General features: G+C 42.4%; 3 protein-coding genes across 8 annotated transcripts in view; 1 reads left to right on the top strand and 2 right to left on the bottom strand.

The window, feature by feature from the left end:
• The window catches only part of LOC110985558 (uncharacterized), a 13752-nt gene extending 12818 nt beyond the window's left edge, over nt 1-934 (top strand). Inside the window, exon 11 of the mRNA XM_087148286.1 lies at nt 384-934. Coding sequence (XP_087004412.1) covers nt 384-443 — 60 coding nt within the window. The 3' untranslated portion in view covers nt 444-934. The remainder of the gene's footprint in view (nt 1-383) is intronic.
• On the bottom strand, nt 926-13705 carry LOC110985544 (polypeptide N-acetylgalactosaminyltransferase 1-like). 3 transcript variants are annotated; one of them, XM_087148288.1, is made up of 11 exons: nt 13617-13705; nt 12064-12789; nt 10282-10448; nt 9457-9617; nt 7917-8131; nt 7282-7399; nt 6696-6833; nt 6063-6257; nt 5233-5334; nt 4088-4231; nt 926-2527 (listed from the first exon to the last, which is right to left on the bottom strand). In XM_087148288.1, exons 2-11 carry the CDS (start codon nt 12774-12776, stop codon nt 2402-2404), a joined length of 2079 nt encoding a protein of 692 aa, XP_087004414.1. In that variant the 5' UTR covers nt 12777-12789; nt 13617-13705; the 3' UTR covers nt 926-2401. The 3 variants fall into 3 exon arrangements, with proteins under 3 accessions (XP_087004414.1, XP_022102323.2, XP_087004413.1); XM_022246631.2 differs by lacking the exon at nt 13617-13705 and adding an exon at nt 13336-13451; XM_087148287.1 differs by lacking the exon at nt 13617-13705 and having other exon boundaries at nt 12064-13327.
• Nucleotides 13526-16213, bottom strand: dusp19 (dual specificity phosphatase 19). 4 transcript variants are annotated; one of them, XM_087148290.1, is made up of 3 exons: nt 15564-16213; nt 14688-14841; nt 13526-14439 (listed from the first exon to the last, which is right to left on the bottom strand). In XM_087148290.1, exons 1-3 carry the CDS (start codon nt 15772-15774, stop codon nt 14190-14192), a joined length of 615 nt encoding a protein of 204 aa, XP_087004416.1. In that variant the 5' UTR covers nt 15775-16213; the 3' UTR covers nt 13526-14189. The 4 variants fall into 4 exon arrangements, with proteins under 4 accessions (XP_087004416.1, XP_022102328.2, XP_087004417.1 ...); XM_022246636.2 differs by having other exon boundaries at nt 13526-14403; nt 15564-16212; XM_087148291.1 differs by having other exon boundaries at nt 13526-13694; nt 15564-16212.

Genomic DNA, 16213 nt, shown 5'->3' with positions numbered 1-16213 from the left:
CCGTGCCGAATGTAATTTGCCTTGTCGAATTGGCACTATATAAACACATTTAATGGATCTGCCGATCAAATAAAAATCAAATTATTTCAATTTGGCACAGTGGTAAAACAGCGTATAGCCTAGGCCTAAGATTTGTTTCCTTGTGCAATTTGCGCCACACGACTCCGGAGAGAGGACGTCGGGTCTTGGAAGAGTCGATGGCATGGAAACTCGCCCCTTGGCTCCTAAGCAGTAGGCCTACTGGAACATTTCTAGCGTAAAATGATAAACTTTCAATATCCAATTATCCCTATTTATCCTCCCTGAGCCATTGGGCAGCGCTCCCCCCCCCGGAAAAAAATACTCGCCTTTATTACACAACGAGTCCTGTTTGCTCTTAACAGATCGAAATGAACGACAACGATGGTGGACGACGGGCCCGGTACCACTTTTCCAACATCTAATCCAGCGCAACCAGTCCCCCCCCCCGATGTGCCACCAATACACTCACCAGTGCCCTCTGTCTTCTAACAATAACGGTGGGAAATGCAGAACGATTCAGGCGCGTGGAAGTGGTTTCAAAACTCAAACAAACCTGGACTTGATAACCGATGTTGCTTGCTCTAATCATAGAGCAAGCAACAGTGAATGATAGGCCTACATGTATCATTCTCCTCAAATGGGTATGGGAGTTCAGGTCTCATAAGATGTGTAATTATTTATTAGGTTGCCTTGAACTCGTTTATACATTTCAGTTTTTACTATTTCCCTTTGACATTGTAAATATGTCATGTACATGTGCATTTCAAGAAATAATTTAAGCTGGTGAAAATTGTGCAAAGGTTCGATAATGTCGATTTCACCAGAAACGGTTTAATTACCCAACTAGTCGAGAGAGATTTTAATCTCCACACGAAGCGTAGAAAAGTAAGGATGCAAATGCATATTCGAATGAAAAGCTCAAAACTGCTTTATTTATTTATTGCTCTTGAAAAAATGAGAAAAACGCCGCATCTATTGTATACACTTTGCTTTATGAAGAAATAACTGCCTTAAACTATGCAGCTGCGCACTGTACAAATTCGGAATACAATTTACAAAACTTTATCATCATCTGCAAAATTGTCACATATTAAAATCAATAATAGCCGAGAAATGCTCTTATTATCACAATCCATCTCACAACAAGCTATTCAAAGAACCGTGTAAATACCATTCCTGTGGTATTCTTTATCTACCGTTCAATGTTCTTGTCACCTCTGACTCATTTCCGGTTGATTCGCATATAACCACGACTATATGGTATTGCAGCAGTCATGCTGAAGCACGCAATGTAATAGAGGGATTTCACATTAACGCCGTCTGCGCATATCCGCATCGAAACCGAGGCTCTCTGTGTTGGACTTCCTCGCGCGCCCGTGGGGTCGAGGCAGTACATGCAGTATCCGGTTCGCAAGTGTGACGCCACTTCAGTTTAAACCACGCCCACTGCACATGAAGATACAAGACCATCGCTGGGACATTTGTTCGCGGTAAATTGCCGTTATTTTTTCTTTTGATTTTTCGTGTCAAGTCATCCTGAAAGACTCTTCCACAAAAATCTGCAGCCTGATAAGTCTGAATTTAACGTGCGGTTCTAAAATAACATTTCGATAAGTTCTTCTTTTGTGAAAACAGTTTGAGAGACAACCGGTATTTCAGATATACTAAGAGCATACGTCAGTTTTCATCAATTTTTTTTCAAGGATACCTTTGGTCAAACCTTTTTGCAACACCAACCAAACGTGTTTTAAACGTGTTTACCGACTCGTCTCGAGAGTTCTGTACTAGACAAGGTACAAAAATAAAAATAGCGCTAAATGTCTCTGACAAGTTCAGTTTAAAGATACTCGTTGGACCACTTAGATGCTTGTACCTCGTGCAAACTAAAACCAACTGATAACCAAAAAGCTACTTAAAACCTCTTGTACTAACAAAATCAACTAAAAGTAGAATTTAACTTAACAGTCACCTAAAAGGATGCTAGGTAGGCCTACTTGTATTTAAGGAAACTCTTGTCGTCAATAGACCTTATTCAGAAGGAAGCCCTTTTTATCATGTTCCCTGAAGCTATTTTATACAACGTAAACATTTAGGTGTAATAAATCACATATTTCAAATTAGTCATCATTTAAATTCATTTAAATGAAATTCATCAGTAATGAACTTTAGTTCATGGCTTTATGGTTTTACTCAGAGGTTCCCAGAATTAACAAAAATAATAATCTCGCTATCAATTCGACATGGCCGACCTGTGAATAAAGTTGATTGCCTCTGTATTAAAGGTTTCACACTGAGCCCCACTGTTGATTTTAAGACAGAAAGCGAACCCCGCCTACTCAACACTGTATAGGCAAGTATTGTTGCCCTGTGCCAAGACTTATCACGTGAAGGTCCACTTCTGGCCCAGGTCCATGCTCCGGCACATTCGGATCTCCACTTCGGTTCCTTTCTCCGCCTTGGCCACATGCAAGCACAGGCTTGAAGGGACGTGTCGTATTCTGCTGCCCTGAAAAAACAGAACGTCGCAGTGCCGGTTATAAAAAGCATTATGATTTACCACTACAGAAAGGCGTTTTATCAATACAAGCATACCATACACTACAACGATAAGTGATGTGTAATGCGCACAGAACGGCAGGCTGTCAAAAATTCAACTCGATTTGTTGGAAATAAAATGCTCTGAAGGTCACACAATAAGCCAAAACTACAACATCAACCGGTCATTGACTAATTTCCTAAAGAAAACACGCGCTCATATTCTCAAATTACACAATGTATGATGTTTGCGAGAACACATGCGTTTATCCTTGATATTGTGGATGTCACTGATCTCATGTAACTTCTCAACATGTAGTTACCATTTTGGGACGTCTTATTATTGTAAGGGATTTTAAACAACTTACGTAAGCATTTACGGAACATGAACCACCAAATGTTTCCACAACAGCCCGCTAGAGTAATCCTAATCATTGGTGCATGGGCAACATAATTTTGCTTAGCAGTGATGAACATAAGTAGACGTTTTTGAAATAAAAGCAGAGATTGCAATAATTTTTTCAAAAGATAAATTAAAACTGCCTCGCTGATAGAAACTATGATTTCTGGGCAAAGTCAGAATGCGTGCTTTACTACTCCATAAAAAACTGCCTGAAATTGTATCGATTAAGTTGATCCACAAGGGTTTAAGTTTTAAGAAAAACCCGAATGCTTAATGGAAGCTCAATATCTTTTCAGCTTTATAGGTTTGAGTGCTGATATTCAGTATTACCATTTACTGTTTTGAAGGTTCGGCGATGCTGTACATTTTGCAACCAAAGTGAAGTGAACTTGAATAAGAAGTATTTTTTTCACGTGCTCCTTTATTTCCTTAAAAAGCAAAACTAAGATCGTGTGTAACCAAACTTGTAGTCAAACTTGTTCCTGATGAAAATAACTATTTTATTTTTCTACTGTATCTTTTGTATTCAGGCTTTTTACGTGCCAACAATGTTGAGAAGAATAAAGTATGAATTCAACAACGATTTGATTGGAGGATTCAGTGTCAGTTGTATTTATTTATTTTGATTTACATCCAAACAAACAATGATGCAAGCGTCCTGTCCACTTCAAACATAAAGTGTCAGCCTGCACTCTCAGCTAAAGAGCACAAACATGTTTTCTCTGATTTTATCTGTTCAAATAAATATGGAAGAATCCAAATGGAAGGAGTCATTTGTCTTCAGAGCTCAAGTTTAGTAACTTAACAAGCTTAAAAAGGCTTTTTTCTGTTCATGCAAATTCTGACTGTAGATTACGTCATTCTGAGAAAACAGAAAAGACAACGAATAAGAAATTTTACAATTTCATTTTAAGGGAGATGCTGACAGTGCTGAGCACTAGAATATGGAATACCGGGTAACTTTTTTTCATGAAATGTGATACAAATTCATTTGAAGTGCTTGTGTTTACTCTTGCATATCTTTTAAAACCGTTTCGGTTATATTTGATGTTTTAAAGAGGACATTACTCAGTCGTAGATTTGTTTGAGAGGAAGCACACTGCATAGCAAGATGACTCCGTGTGTTACCTGCTCTTCGTATCTCCATGTCTGTCTGGTTAGCCTTTTCCCGATGGGGGCGCACTTTTGCAAGAGGACGTAGCGATTGAGGTTATCGGGCTCCAGACAAAGTTCGTCGTTCCGAAGCTGTCCCTTGTTGGTGAGCTCAAAATACTGAAATAGTCCAATATGAATTTGAATAATATTTACATCTATCCCTAAGGGATTGCTTTCAACTTACAGAAACAACCAACGGTGTAACTCTCTTGATTCAATGATGCAATGTCCCCCAAAGTCCTGGTGAATATTGAAGGATCTTGCAAGTGCAGGACAACTGCAGCGACGGCAACGTTAACAAAACCGACCAGGTTTTCTGTATAATCATACAGAAATGTCCCCAGTTGCCTTCAAGGTAGACAGCCAACTGACTGACCTTTTGAATTAATCTTCCACGGACGTTGAAAGATTGGTCTGACTATTGATGAAATTCACTATACAGTGTATTGGGATTTGCCCTTCACGTAAAAAGCAGTGCTGTCAGCGAGCTTTTCAAAGGTTAAGCCAAAAGTTAAAAGCGTGCTAGCCCAAAAGAAAGATTTCATCCGCAGTCGCTGTTACTGTTGTTACCGCTACTTCGGATATGATATTAGTTTACACAGGTTCAGAATCGGCCAACGGACCCCAGGACGCTCGATTTGATTGAGCAACTCTAGCAAGATTGCCATTTTTTCCAGAAGCTTTGAATAACACTGAACGCAGCTACTAAAAACGCGTCAGCAGAGGAGCAAAGCCCAGTTTAAAAGTTCAGGCTACGTGCATGGCGTGTAGTTTATTTAAAGTTAACAATTTTTCTTCAGAGGCGCTATCCTCCTGTCATAGCTGGCTAACTGCAAGCAAACCCTTGTTCATCAAAAGCATTGCTCTGTCGATAACATTTATCCATCTGGGTCTAGATACCAGACAGACGAAAATTCCATTTCGATCGAACATGTGTCGCGAGCGATTTTGTAACGGTGGGGAATTGTAGACGAGTCTCTATACTGGGAAACAGTCGCTAGCTTGCGACTTCTAAATGTGCGTGAAGCAGTTATTCCAGTCGCAGTAAAGTTATACCAATATTACATACTTCCTTGAATGAACTCTGACTCTTTGACCTCATCTTCCGTTGTGCTTACCTGGTTTCCTCCGAGTCCATGGCAACCCCACACGATCAACCTCTTCCCAGTCTGTCCATTCTGATCGTTTGAATCCAAACACACCCCGGACTTACTGGAAATCTAGGGGGGAAAACAGGTTCATGAGCAATTCTTAGGTGTATTGAGATATTTGACAGGAATTCCTATAAGGGCCGAGACCAAGGCTGTGTGCAACTCGGGTTGTTTGTGGCTCCTATAGCTAAATAAACAGCAATGCCCGCTCGGCACACAGCCTCAGCAGACACTGGTGGATTTTTCCATTTCATGTAAGCGGGATTCAGAATATAGATGGGCTTGTTTCCGTTGATTTTGGTGCGCAAAGCCAGTTCGGTATTCCAACGGCAGCGCACGCTGACAGGATGTGCGTTCGAGGTCATTCGGACGCGCGTGCGAGGCCTGCCCTGTCGGGAGGCGGCCGTCCGCGGACTCGCACGCGTGCTTTGTTCCCGAATGACCTCGCTCTTTTAAACACCGAGCTGGCTCATTATTGGACCACTGGAGGTTTTCCAAGTTTTCAAAGCCCTGTACCTATGCAAAATCCAACAGGATTCTATGCAATTTACACTCAACCTCGAGGTTTTGGGGTAGCTATCTGTAGAGACATGAGATTATGAGCCCCAAGCTGGACCAAGACAGAGCGTAAAAATGAACACTCCCGACCGGGCCAACATGGACCCTTTCAACCGATGAAGGGGTGCTTCTGCTCAAGACAGATTATACTGAAGGCGCAACACATAGCTACTATAGTCGGCAGCAGTATTGGCGATAACATGCAGCCCGAGGAACCCTCGGATCACCACAGTACTTACCGCAGCAGAATACTTCTGCACCTCGTCCATGTCCGGCACGTACAGCTCCTGGTACACGTTCTTCAGGTACCACTCGAAGCTCTTGCAGCCGAGCTTTGCTCTCAGCTGCCGGCGCTTCCCTACGTCCCCAAAGTCTTTGCTCCGGAGGTGAGGAAGCCGGTTGTAAAAGTGCTCCTTGTAATCGTCCGTCCATACCTTACAACACAAATCGTTTAAAAGCTTTGGAGGTATGCTGATGACAAACGACCTGCTGCTTGGATCGACCATTTTACGGAAGGAATCCATTTTTGAAAAGAAAATTAATTTGACTGATTAGATTTCCAACTTAAAACCATTTCAGTTTTTATTATGCCGTCAAACACCTCTCTACTGGAGCACTTACTACGACATCCAGAGAATTAACGGAGGGAAAATCAATAAACTTCGTTCACCAGGTCTTTGAAGAATTGACCGAAAGTTCTTAGAATTGTTTCCATACTAACAGGTGCCGTAAACACAAGTGTGCCGATAGAAGCGTTAATATGACACTCTTGGTTCCAGTCCAGACGCACCATTAACCATGCCATGCGGTCTTAATAGAGGGTCTCATTCATTGAACCAGGTAAAACAGTCAGTGTCAACGAAATCAGTTACCTCCACCACTCTCATAGCGTTCCTCTCGGCTACATCCATCGGTTTCTTGCCCAGGAAGGAATAGGGAGATCGGTTGCGGTAGATGTGACCCACGCGCGAGCAAGGGATGATCTCAATGCTGCCACCGCAGGTCCAGATCTGTCGGAGAGAAAAACAGTGAAGAGTGCGCGTGTGCTGCAAAAAACAAAACGGACGGTGTAGGATCCCAGATACGTAACAAGACAGAGCCACACGCACTGATTATTGGCCAGTTTGAGAATAAAGGAAGTCGATGCCAAATCAAATTGCTGCCAGGTATTCTTCATGATCTGACTCACGAAGATTATAAATGCGTGAACTGCTTCACGGGGTCTTGATTTCAGTTCATGCATGGATTCCTGTAAAATAACAAGCTATAGAAAGTAACTTGTTTTTCTGGTTGAAAAAAAAACCTGATCCCAGAGACGAATTGAGTCCTTTCCACAGTCAAACCCGCCTCTCGGGTGCACGGACCTTTTCAAAGCCCACGCAGTAAAATGCATTTGTTTTCAGTATCGAGCAATCCTGCGGGAGCTCAAAGAAAAAAGAAATAGTGGGTACGTATCACCTTCAGAGACTCCTCAAGATTCTCTCCGCCCCAGATTTCCATTCCGGGGTCGTAGCCGCCGAGTTTGATGAAGAATTCCTTGTCCATGGTGAGAAGACCACCCGGCATGGCCGGGGACCTGCGATTCGAAACACGAAACGAGCAGATTTAGCTGGAAATAACCCAACTTTGTGGACGTGAAAGTAAATTGCGATAGGTATTCGCGTAAAAATCACAGCTCAAAATAATAGGAGATGCATAACAATTTTGGAGATGTTTGCCAGACCAGCATGCATCTTATTATTAAAGAGGTCTTGGACTTTGCAGACCGTATCTGACTCCTGAGGTATTGTCAATTCTAACCCCTCCCCCTGCTTATCAGACCAGGTACGCTCTCGTTGGCCGAGCAAGCTTGAAGTGATGTCACAGAATAACCAGCTTCGCCCTCAGGGATACTACCAAGCTACCAGGGTTAACTGACAGAAGGCATTGTTGGCGAAGTGGTTTATTCATAGACACACACCACAGTTGCCTACACTTATATAAGCATTCAATGCGGGTGTTTTACCCGATGCTAACTTTCCATGTGACTTTTTGAAGTTTAGCTCTGTAGAAGAATTGTTCACAGGGAAGGGTGCATGTAAAGATTTACTCACTGTATGGGGTCTGCCTTGGACGAACGATAGGGATATCCGGGGTCTTCCACCCACCGGTACTGGAAGCGCCAATTAAATCCACCCCTCTGGAGTGGTTCAGGGACCACATGATACCTGAAGTCCTCCTGGCTGATTTCATCCACGACGGGCAAGACAACCCTGGTCCGGTCAGCGGCGACACGGGCAAGTAGGGGCTCCAGCCAGCCAACCATAACCTGCGAAGCAATGCCGCATGAGAGTATGGCATGGAATACACTGATACATGCGGTAGCCTTTGTACGTGAACGGGGAAATTATCAGTCTCGGTTGTTTTTTTTTTTTTTTTTTTTTTGGTCTCAAAGGCGAAGAGAAGAGTACCTTCATAAGCAGTGGGCTGCGGGAACTTGTTTGTGAGTTTGCTGAATGACTGGTTTAAGGCTGGGAAATCTCGGTATATTGAAATAATCCGAGGATGTTTTTTCGGAAAACACAAAGCAGAACATAACAACTTTGTGCTACTTTTGGGTGGTGGATTGCTATAACCATTGTTGTGAAGCGATAAATTGTGTACAAGTGTCATTTAAGTAATTTCTCGTTAAGCTGATTGTTTGATTTACAACGTAACACTTTCCTATGGGGTGGCTTTGATAGCGACGAGGCCTATAGCATGCAATTGGGTTAAAGTTCGGTTGGGTTGAGATATTAGACAAAAAAATATTGAAAAGTCCCTGGTTTCTGGTCAGAGGCTGGCTCCAAAAGTGGTGCGGCGACAGGCTTTTTTTCCCACTCACTTTTCCCCCCCTAGAAATGATGTAGGTATAACGCATGATGTCCATCGCGACTGCATGCGTAGGCTACGTACCGCCACTACCAACACTGAAAAAGACCAGCCCGCTCACTATTTACTGTTTAAAAACGTTTTCAGCTAGTAGATGTAGCCTACGAAGGACATAAGACTACCTTGTTTGTCTGGTTACCAGATATACATGTATAATACAGAAGTGATGTCATCTGAAAAAAGAGTGCCCGACTAAATGTATGGGGGCCCAGAGGGACCCTTCATTGTATATACATGTACTACTCAACCGTGCCTCGTCTAAAACACGTTAAAATTACGCAGTAGCAGGATTCACTTTTTTATTTTGCCAACGCGCAGGTCTACGGCGACGCGCGCACTGACCAGAAACCAGGGACCCTTTTCGGCCTTAGAACAGTAACAAGAGCGAACTGTTGAAAACATATATCCAGCAAGAAATGAGACCGAGGGGTACCCCCCCCCCAACATGTCCAATCGCTATACACACTATAGACCATTCATCTAACAGAGACTTGTCATCTAACAGATGCCCCTAGATGTCTGTGAAAAAACTCCTCAGGTTCCAGTGAAATAATGACCAACACAAAGCAGGGTGGGTTCTCTCCGTCTCATATCTTGCTTCATTTTGTGAAAACATTATGGAACAAAATCGCTGTGGTACAATCTGGGACATCTCTGGAGCCGAAGAGGGGTGTTTCCAGGGTGCAATCACCAAATGACCCCGAATCAGTTGGGGCTTCTTACTTCGACGTGTGAATCAAGGAAAGTGATGATCTCCCCTTTCATGGCGTCTACACCAAGCATGCGCGCTCGGATCAAGCCAACACGCTCCGGGGACCGAAGGAGACGAATCCGCACCTCATGAATCAGGGCAATGTAGTCCTCCAGGGGTTCCCTCAAGTGGTCTGGAAAATCCCAACCAAACCAAACAGTCTCTAAATTTCCACGTGGAAAAAAATTATGCAGACACGGTTATAACATGTTTGTCCTGTTCCCCAGTCAACCCACGAGCAAAAGCAACAAAACTTCACATCATTGATAAAATGGAACCTTTTTTTCCCTTCCAGACTCATTTTAGTGACATTTCTTTGAATTGTAGAAAAGCAAGATAACTGCCCCAAGACGTAGGTCTATACCCTCCACACAGAGCAGTAATCTTGGAGATGTTAACAACGAATGAAACCAACGAAGACGGTAGCCAAGCAAAGGTCTACACTGCGGTATAAAAGTTATTTCCTTCGATACAAATCCCACTAACTGCATGACGTGGATCTGGTAATATTTCCTGTTCTACATTTACATCACAAAGATCTTTCTTAAAGCGAAGTCTTCTTCGTAGGTATTCCATCTAAACTATAGTTGTCTTCACTACCATCAAGTGTTTCATAAAAGAGGTTAAGGTCAAATAATAAAGTGACGACACGTACTTTTAATCATTAGAGGGTGAAATACTTAATTATACACCGTTTGTGAGACCGTAATTTTTCCACGCGGGAAAATCCTCAAAATCTGTCTAGCTTCCTAAAATGATTCTTCCTCGAAAATATTCTTAGATGTTCAGAATCCTACCAAGATTGCTGGCATCGTCAATGAGGACGATTTCGTGAATCAGGCGTAAAGGTGACCTGTCCGTGATGCTGTGAATGGTGCGGAGGAGGGTAGACCACGCCTCGTTGTGGAAACAGATGATGATGCTGGTCTTCGGAAGGTCGTGCGGATATGTTTGCGTCTTACACCTGTAGGAAGGACTACGGGAATTTAGCTCACCAAAGAAATGATCATCAAGTTGGGGGTGTCTTGACTCATGTGTTGCTGTCACACAAATGACGACTGGGATTAACGGTTTTGTTGTACACCTGTGGCCCCCCCGCGCGCTTCCACGAGACTTATAGTTTGTCGTTTAAAGATCAGTCACACTGGTAATTCACAGTTCCACTTTTTATGAAATTTAGTTTTGAAACAATTTGTTATGTAATAACCTAAATAAAGATTGCTGCTGACGTCAAAAGCACGAGTTGAAGTTCTCCTTCATATCAGGCAAAATGAAAACGAAAGTTTTCGGGAGCGTCCTGTTTTGATGACGTCACACTACAGCTCTGCAATTATACGACTGTTTCATTATTTCGGGCAAAACGCGCCCGCGTGCGTGAGCGTCGTGCTTGCTCGAAATTAACCATAAGGGAATAAAAAGGGAAGAAATACGTGCTCGGCGGGTCTGCAACATTCGTTGAAGACCGGCTCAGGAGACTGGACGCGACTAATGCGCGAGCCGCAGGCGAGGGCATTCTTGGTGTTCAGTTTAGCACACATTTATTCCCATTCATAAACACCATTTTAGTCAGAGAGTCAAAAGAAGTCAATATACACTGTATGATGAATTTCCTACAATTTTGTTCAGAATTTTACTGTCATTTTCCCGAGCACCAACGTCAATTTTATGGTTTATTCTTTTCGCAATTTGTCCAAAAGAATCTCCTTAAATGGACTTGGCGCACGTGTGGCGCGCCGCGTGCACAGAGACTCTTGACCAATCAGAATTGATTAAACTCTCTTATATCCAGGTGCCAGCGCGTGATTTACGGAGCGGGCATTATCACCTCTCAACTGACATGTTAATACACGGTCGTTGCACGTTGTTGAATAGAGGGACTGTCTGATGTATTAATGAATGTGAATTAAAAGAGATCGGACAATGACAGCGTCTTGAATTTACTTTTAGATCCACAGAGTTGATCAGACAACTCTAGATGATGTCAACACTGTATCGTATGATAAAATTGGATCGTCTCAATTTGAACCGGAGTAGAGTCCTGATGAATTTCAAGCAGATAACCGCGGTCATTTGCAGAGAATGACATCGTACTTACTCTACCCGCCATTACGACCGTAAGGTCAAGAAACTTTGGGCGAACAAGAGCCGTTTCATGACATCATCAAACCGCTCGATCTGTTTGCCGCCTTCATCGCCGCATATTTTTACTGTAAGCATTCTCGCGGGAACCGAGGAACCAAAATGGCGAATTTTTTTATCAATGGGAAGAGAAGCTGCCACGTTATTCATTATATACTGACCAATTTCCTGTTTAATAACCTTTTTGCATAAAAGCATTATGATCTTTATAATTAAACATAAAAAGGGTTGACAGAAGAAGGTATACTCCGGTGTAGCATTTTAGTAATCCAGTTTCACATCCTAGCAGTGTACAACCGTTTTCGACAAATCTTGGGAGTTCCTTAATTATTTTATGACATTTCTTTTCGTTATCATTTTGAGATTTCTTCCACTAATACATGTATGCTGCTGTGAGTGCCATTTCCGTATAGGCAAATACTTATCAAATTGAAACTTACACAGGGAATCTTGCATCAGGAAGCGTCCTGTGTAGCGACATCTTGGAGCTTGCTAACTCGTTGAAGGCGTGGCTCTTCTTTCCAGCTTCCAACCGCATGTTCTCCGACGCCGACAGGCCGACGATTTTCACGGCCTCCCCCATCATCCCTGGGCCGCTACGGTCAACCTCACGCGCGTTCTCAAAGTAAGGGGATTCCTCCTCGTCGTCGTCGAGAACATCCCCCACGCCATCCTTCACCATCTTGTCATTTTGCTCGGCCGGAAGCTCTTCTCCATCGACGTCATCTTTTACGTACTCAACATTTTGCCTGACCGGCACATCCTTAAACTTATCAGCCGGTTCACGATGGTTCAATTCCTTCTTCAGACCAGCCCTCATTTTACCTTGCTGAAAGGCGGCATCAGCTTTTCCTCTCATCAATCTTTCATTCCCTTGCAGCATTTCCTGCAGAGAATTGTCCCCCTCCCGGTTTCTGTTCAGCTCCTCCAGTCCCGGATTCGCCTGGGCTTGGTTGGAGTGCCCATGTTTCGATTTCAGATCACGTCCTAAACTCGTTTGATCCTGGGCTAGCTTGTTTAAGTGTTTATACCTCTCGTCGGCGGTGTGATCAAGGACGAAGTGGTGGAAGACAAACATGATGTTAACTGCTAAGCAGATGAAGGCCAGGAGATACAGCATGCAAAGAGAATTTCTTGGTCTACAGGTACACATCTTACTGTTTGAGCTGCAAAAAAAGGAAAGCAAAGTTGAATCTTTCACATGTACGTTCTTAAAACTGCAACGACGTGTATAGGCCTGCATCGTGCAGCTGTCATTATCACGTAGACTAAATCCATCATTCAAACCTTGAACGACGTGTAAATTAACAGGTCTGAACAGACAACAATGGTCGCTTTTTAATGGAAAACATGAATCAAAAACGTTTTACAGCATCATTTGAATAGAAAACGAATGGTTATTTGTCGAGGAATTATGAAAATTGGAAACATGCCTTTGACAACAGCGAAGACATTATCGTAGACAGGTTAGTTTAAGCCTAAATCTACAGAATTTATCAACATATTTAGATAACTGGCTCGCATGATCATAAAATAACAAATCTGGACGATTACTTTTTGAAATTTAATAACTTTTGCTTAAATTCACCGATCCCAACAAATGTCACAAGGAAACCGTATCTTTGAGCACAGAATATCATCTTTGGTACATTTCGTACATTGAATAATTCAAGAATGAACTATATGTGGGTAGCTGATTTGCGTAGGCCTACCTTGGTGACTGTGGTTCCAACCAGATCTCTGCTAGGTATCGTACGGACTGAAATGAGCGATGCAACAGCTGCAACGCGCGCGGCGGTGAACGCCCCACATGGCGCCGTAACAATAATCGATTACGTTGTGTTTAATAGTAGCCAACCCGAGGACGGCACAGCACAGATTTGCCACCCAAGCGGCGAATAATTAGCTAGAGTTAATCGATATGTCTATAACTGTTTTAATGCACCACGCAAGACAGCGTGTTATATTCACAGAAATCAAAATAAATACTTACCAACACCATGGTCATTTAGTCTGGTCATCATTTTTTTTTCTAATCGTCATCATCCCAAAGGATTATTACAGTATTTCTCTGTACTGGTATTAACACACAGAGTGGGAACAATAGAGTAAATTGACGATGCAATGCAGTGATGACATACATATCAATACAAACAGCATCCACATTATAAGCTAAAACAGCTAATTCTTCGAAACAAACCTTTGACTCTCAATCTTGCTAATAAATGAGTGATAATAAATAACACAAACACAACAATAATTGTTACCTATAAATAGCCTTGGTAGAGCTACATCGAAATTTATGCATATTGAGCTGTTAAATATGTGCGGGGCATGTGCCAAGCTCGGATTCGTTCGTTTACACACAGCTAGTTTCGTCTGGTTTTACAGTACTAATTAACATGCCAGAAGTCGAGCCTGGACTTGCTAGCGTACTCCGAGTGCTTACTTTTACCAGCAGTGTTGGTTCTCCCGCTTTGAGGCTATCATGAATACATGTATTACAAGAAAAGTCTGACTATGTATTTCAATGTTCTCAAGCTTTCTAGCCACTTGGTGAAGGTGATTATCTATTTCTATTCCTCAGAGTCGCTTCGTAGTTCACAAGACTTCGTCTGAAACCGTCGTTCGGCCTGATGGCGGGTCGCAATCCCTTCAATTCTTCAAACACGGCTTGGAAAGACGCTCCTTCTTTGGACATAATGTACCCAATGACAATAGAGGGCGCGCGAGAAACGCCGGCGTTGCAATGAACCAGCGCCTTTCCTTTATCTCTTGCGCTGTCAATGAATCCAAAACATTCCTCGAAATACCTGCTAGATATACAAAACGTAAAGGATACATGTAGGCTTGTTCCAAGATAATCCTTTTCTCCTTTTAGCATCTACATGTATTCATTCAATTGTCACGGTATATCAGGAAGTAAAAAATTAAAATCGAGGGTTCAAAAGAATACAATCCAAACAATTACAACAATTAATTACTGCAAACCCCGCGCCAACATCTCTAAACCAAAGAATTTTTTACTTCCTCGCCGTGCTTTTGTATTTTCTCTTAAACTTACCCTGTAATCTTCACTCCAGGCAGGTCCAAAATCTCCACAGTTTTGTAGATGAAGTTGTCCGGGAAGACATTGCTGATGCCGGTTGCAACGTTCAAGATGTGAGTCACTTCGTGTTGATTTAACAATTCAAGGTTGGTTGCAACATCCTGAGAACCTGCCCATGAAAACACAACACATTTATATTCCTAAAATAAATAAGGATTACGAATTATTTTGAGTGGTTATGGTGGCGACGGTTAATTTGTGGTGTGGATTCCTTGTATCTGTATTTGCACCAATTCTGGCATCAACAAAACGGAGGATTGTTTTCTCTTTCACGAAAAACAAATCGAGGAAATTCATAACAAAACAATCCTCCAGCAAAACAATGAAAAATCTATAAGAAAAAAATGACAACCAATATAGAGAATTTTCTGATTTTTTGTTTTAAACTCTAATCTTTGCAACAAAGATTTTCAATACATGTACATGCCAACCATGTTTAATATCGAGATGAAAGGTTTTTAGGTAAAACATGTATTTTACTGCTCGCAGGGTAGAGGCCTTTTCAAAACCGCCCGAAATTCAGACATAAACTTATTCCCATCATTACAATGGACATTTAGGTCAAAATTTAGAAACAACCCCCAAAGGCATTACTATGAAATAAAATGTAAAAAGTGATAAGTATTTCTAAGTTTCAACTTTTTCAGACTTTAACATGCCAGCATGCAAACCAGGAGGAATTTTGTGTAGCTTTTTTTTGATGTTTGAAAGACATTTGCGTAAAGTAAGACCTGAAGACAGACATCTATTTGGAATCTTGATTAGCTTATGTTCTTGTCAACAGCATGATTTCATGTGTAGTCGCCTGGCTCTCGGCTTTCATTAACTTACCAAAGAGAAGGCCGGGTCTAACTTCAACAACTTGAAAGTCTGGTTTCACATCGCCCACGAAACCAAAGCTTTTTCCTTCGACTGGTCTCTGGGTGAAACTCCCGTCGACTCTGGTCTCGACAAGAATATGGCCTCCCGGAGTGGTGACTTGGGTCTCCACTTGCTTAAGAGTACTTCGAGGAAATGAAGCAATATCCTCAAGAAAACTCATTTTGTCATCGCTTACGACAACAAGAGTATCGATTGGGTGACAATTAACGGAAGGTCTGTGAGTAACTAAAAACCACAAAATGCATTAAGACTCAGCTCAGTACCACAGATGGCAGAACCGTTGAACAGGCACTAAGATGCCGTCGGTCATCAATAGCAATAGCGTAACTTACATGCATGTACTTGTACATCATGTACAACGCGGCCAGCACGGCCAGGAAGTCCACCCGGCCAGTGCCGGCGGCAGTAGATGCAGCCGACGCTGACTATGATCTATACTCTGCTACATAGTGTTGGAGTGAGTTGTACAAAGTCAACTAGTGACAGTCAGTACAACATTTGAGATTCAGACGGTGCACTCAGTCACTAACATGCTGCTGGCAGCTCCACATGCTGGTTACGTACCGGATCTTTGACATCACGCATATCCCAGACGTACA

Source organism: Acanthaster planci, linkage group LG17 (assembly GCF_054643075.1).
Source record: "Acanthaster planci isolate LZ-2023a linkage group LG17, COTS_SCS, whole genome shotgun sequence".
Taxonomy (NCBI): Eukaryota; Metazoa; Echinodermata; class Asteroidea; order Valvatida; family Acanthasteridae; genus Acanthaster; species Acanthaster planci.
The sequence above is the reverse complement of the archived record's forward strand: the minus strand, read 5'-3'. Positions and strand labels throughout refer to the sequence as shown.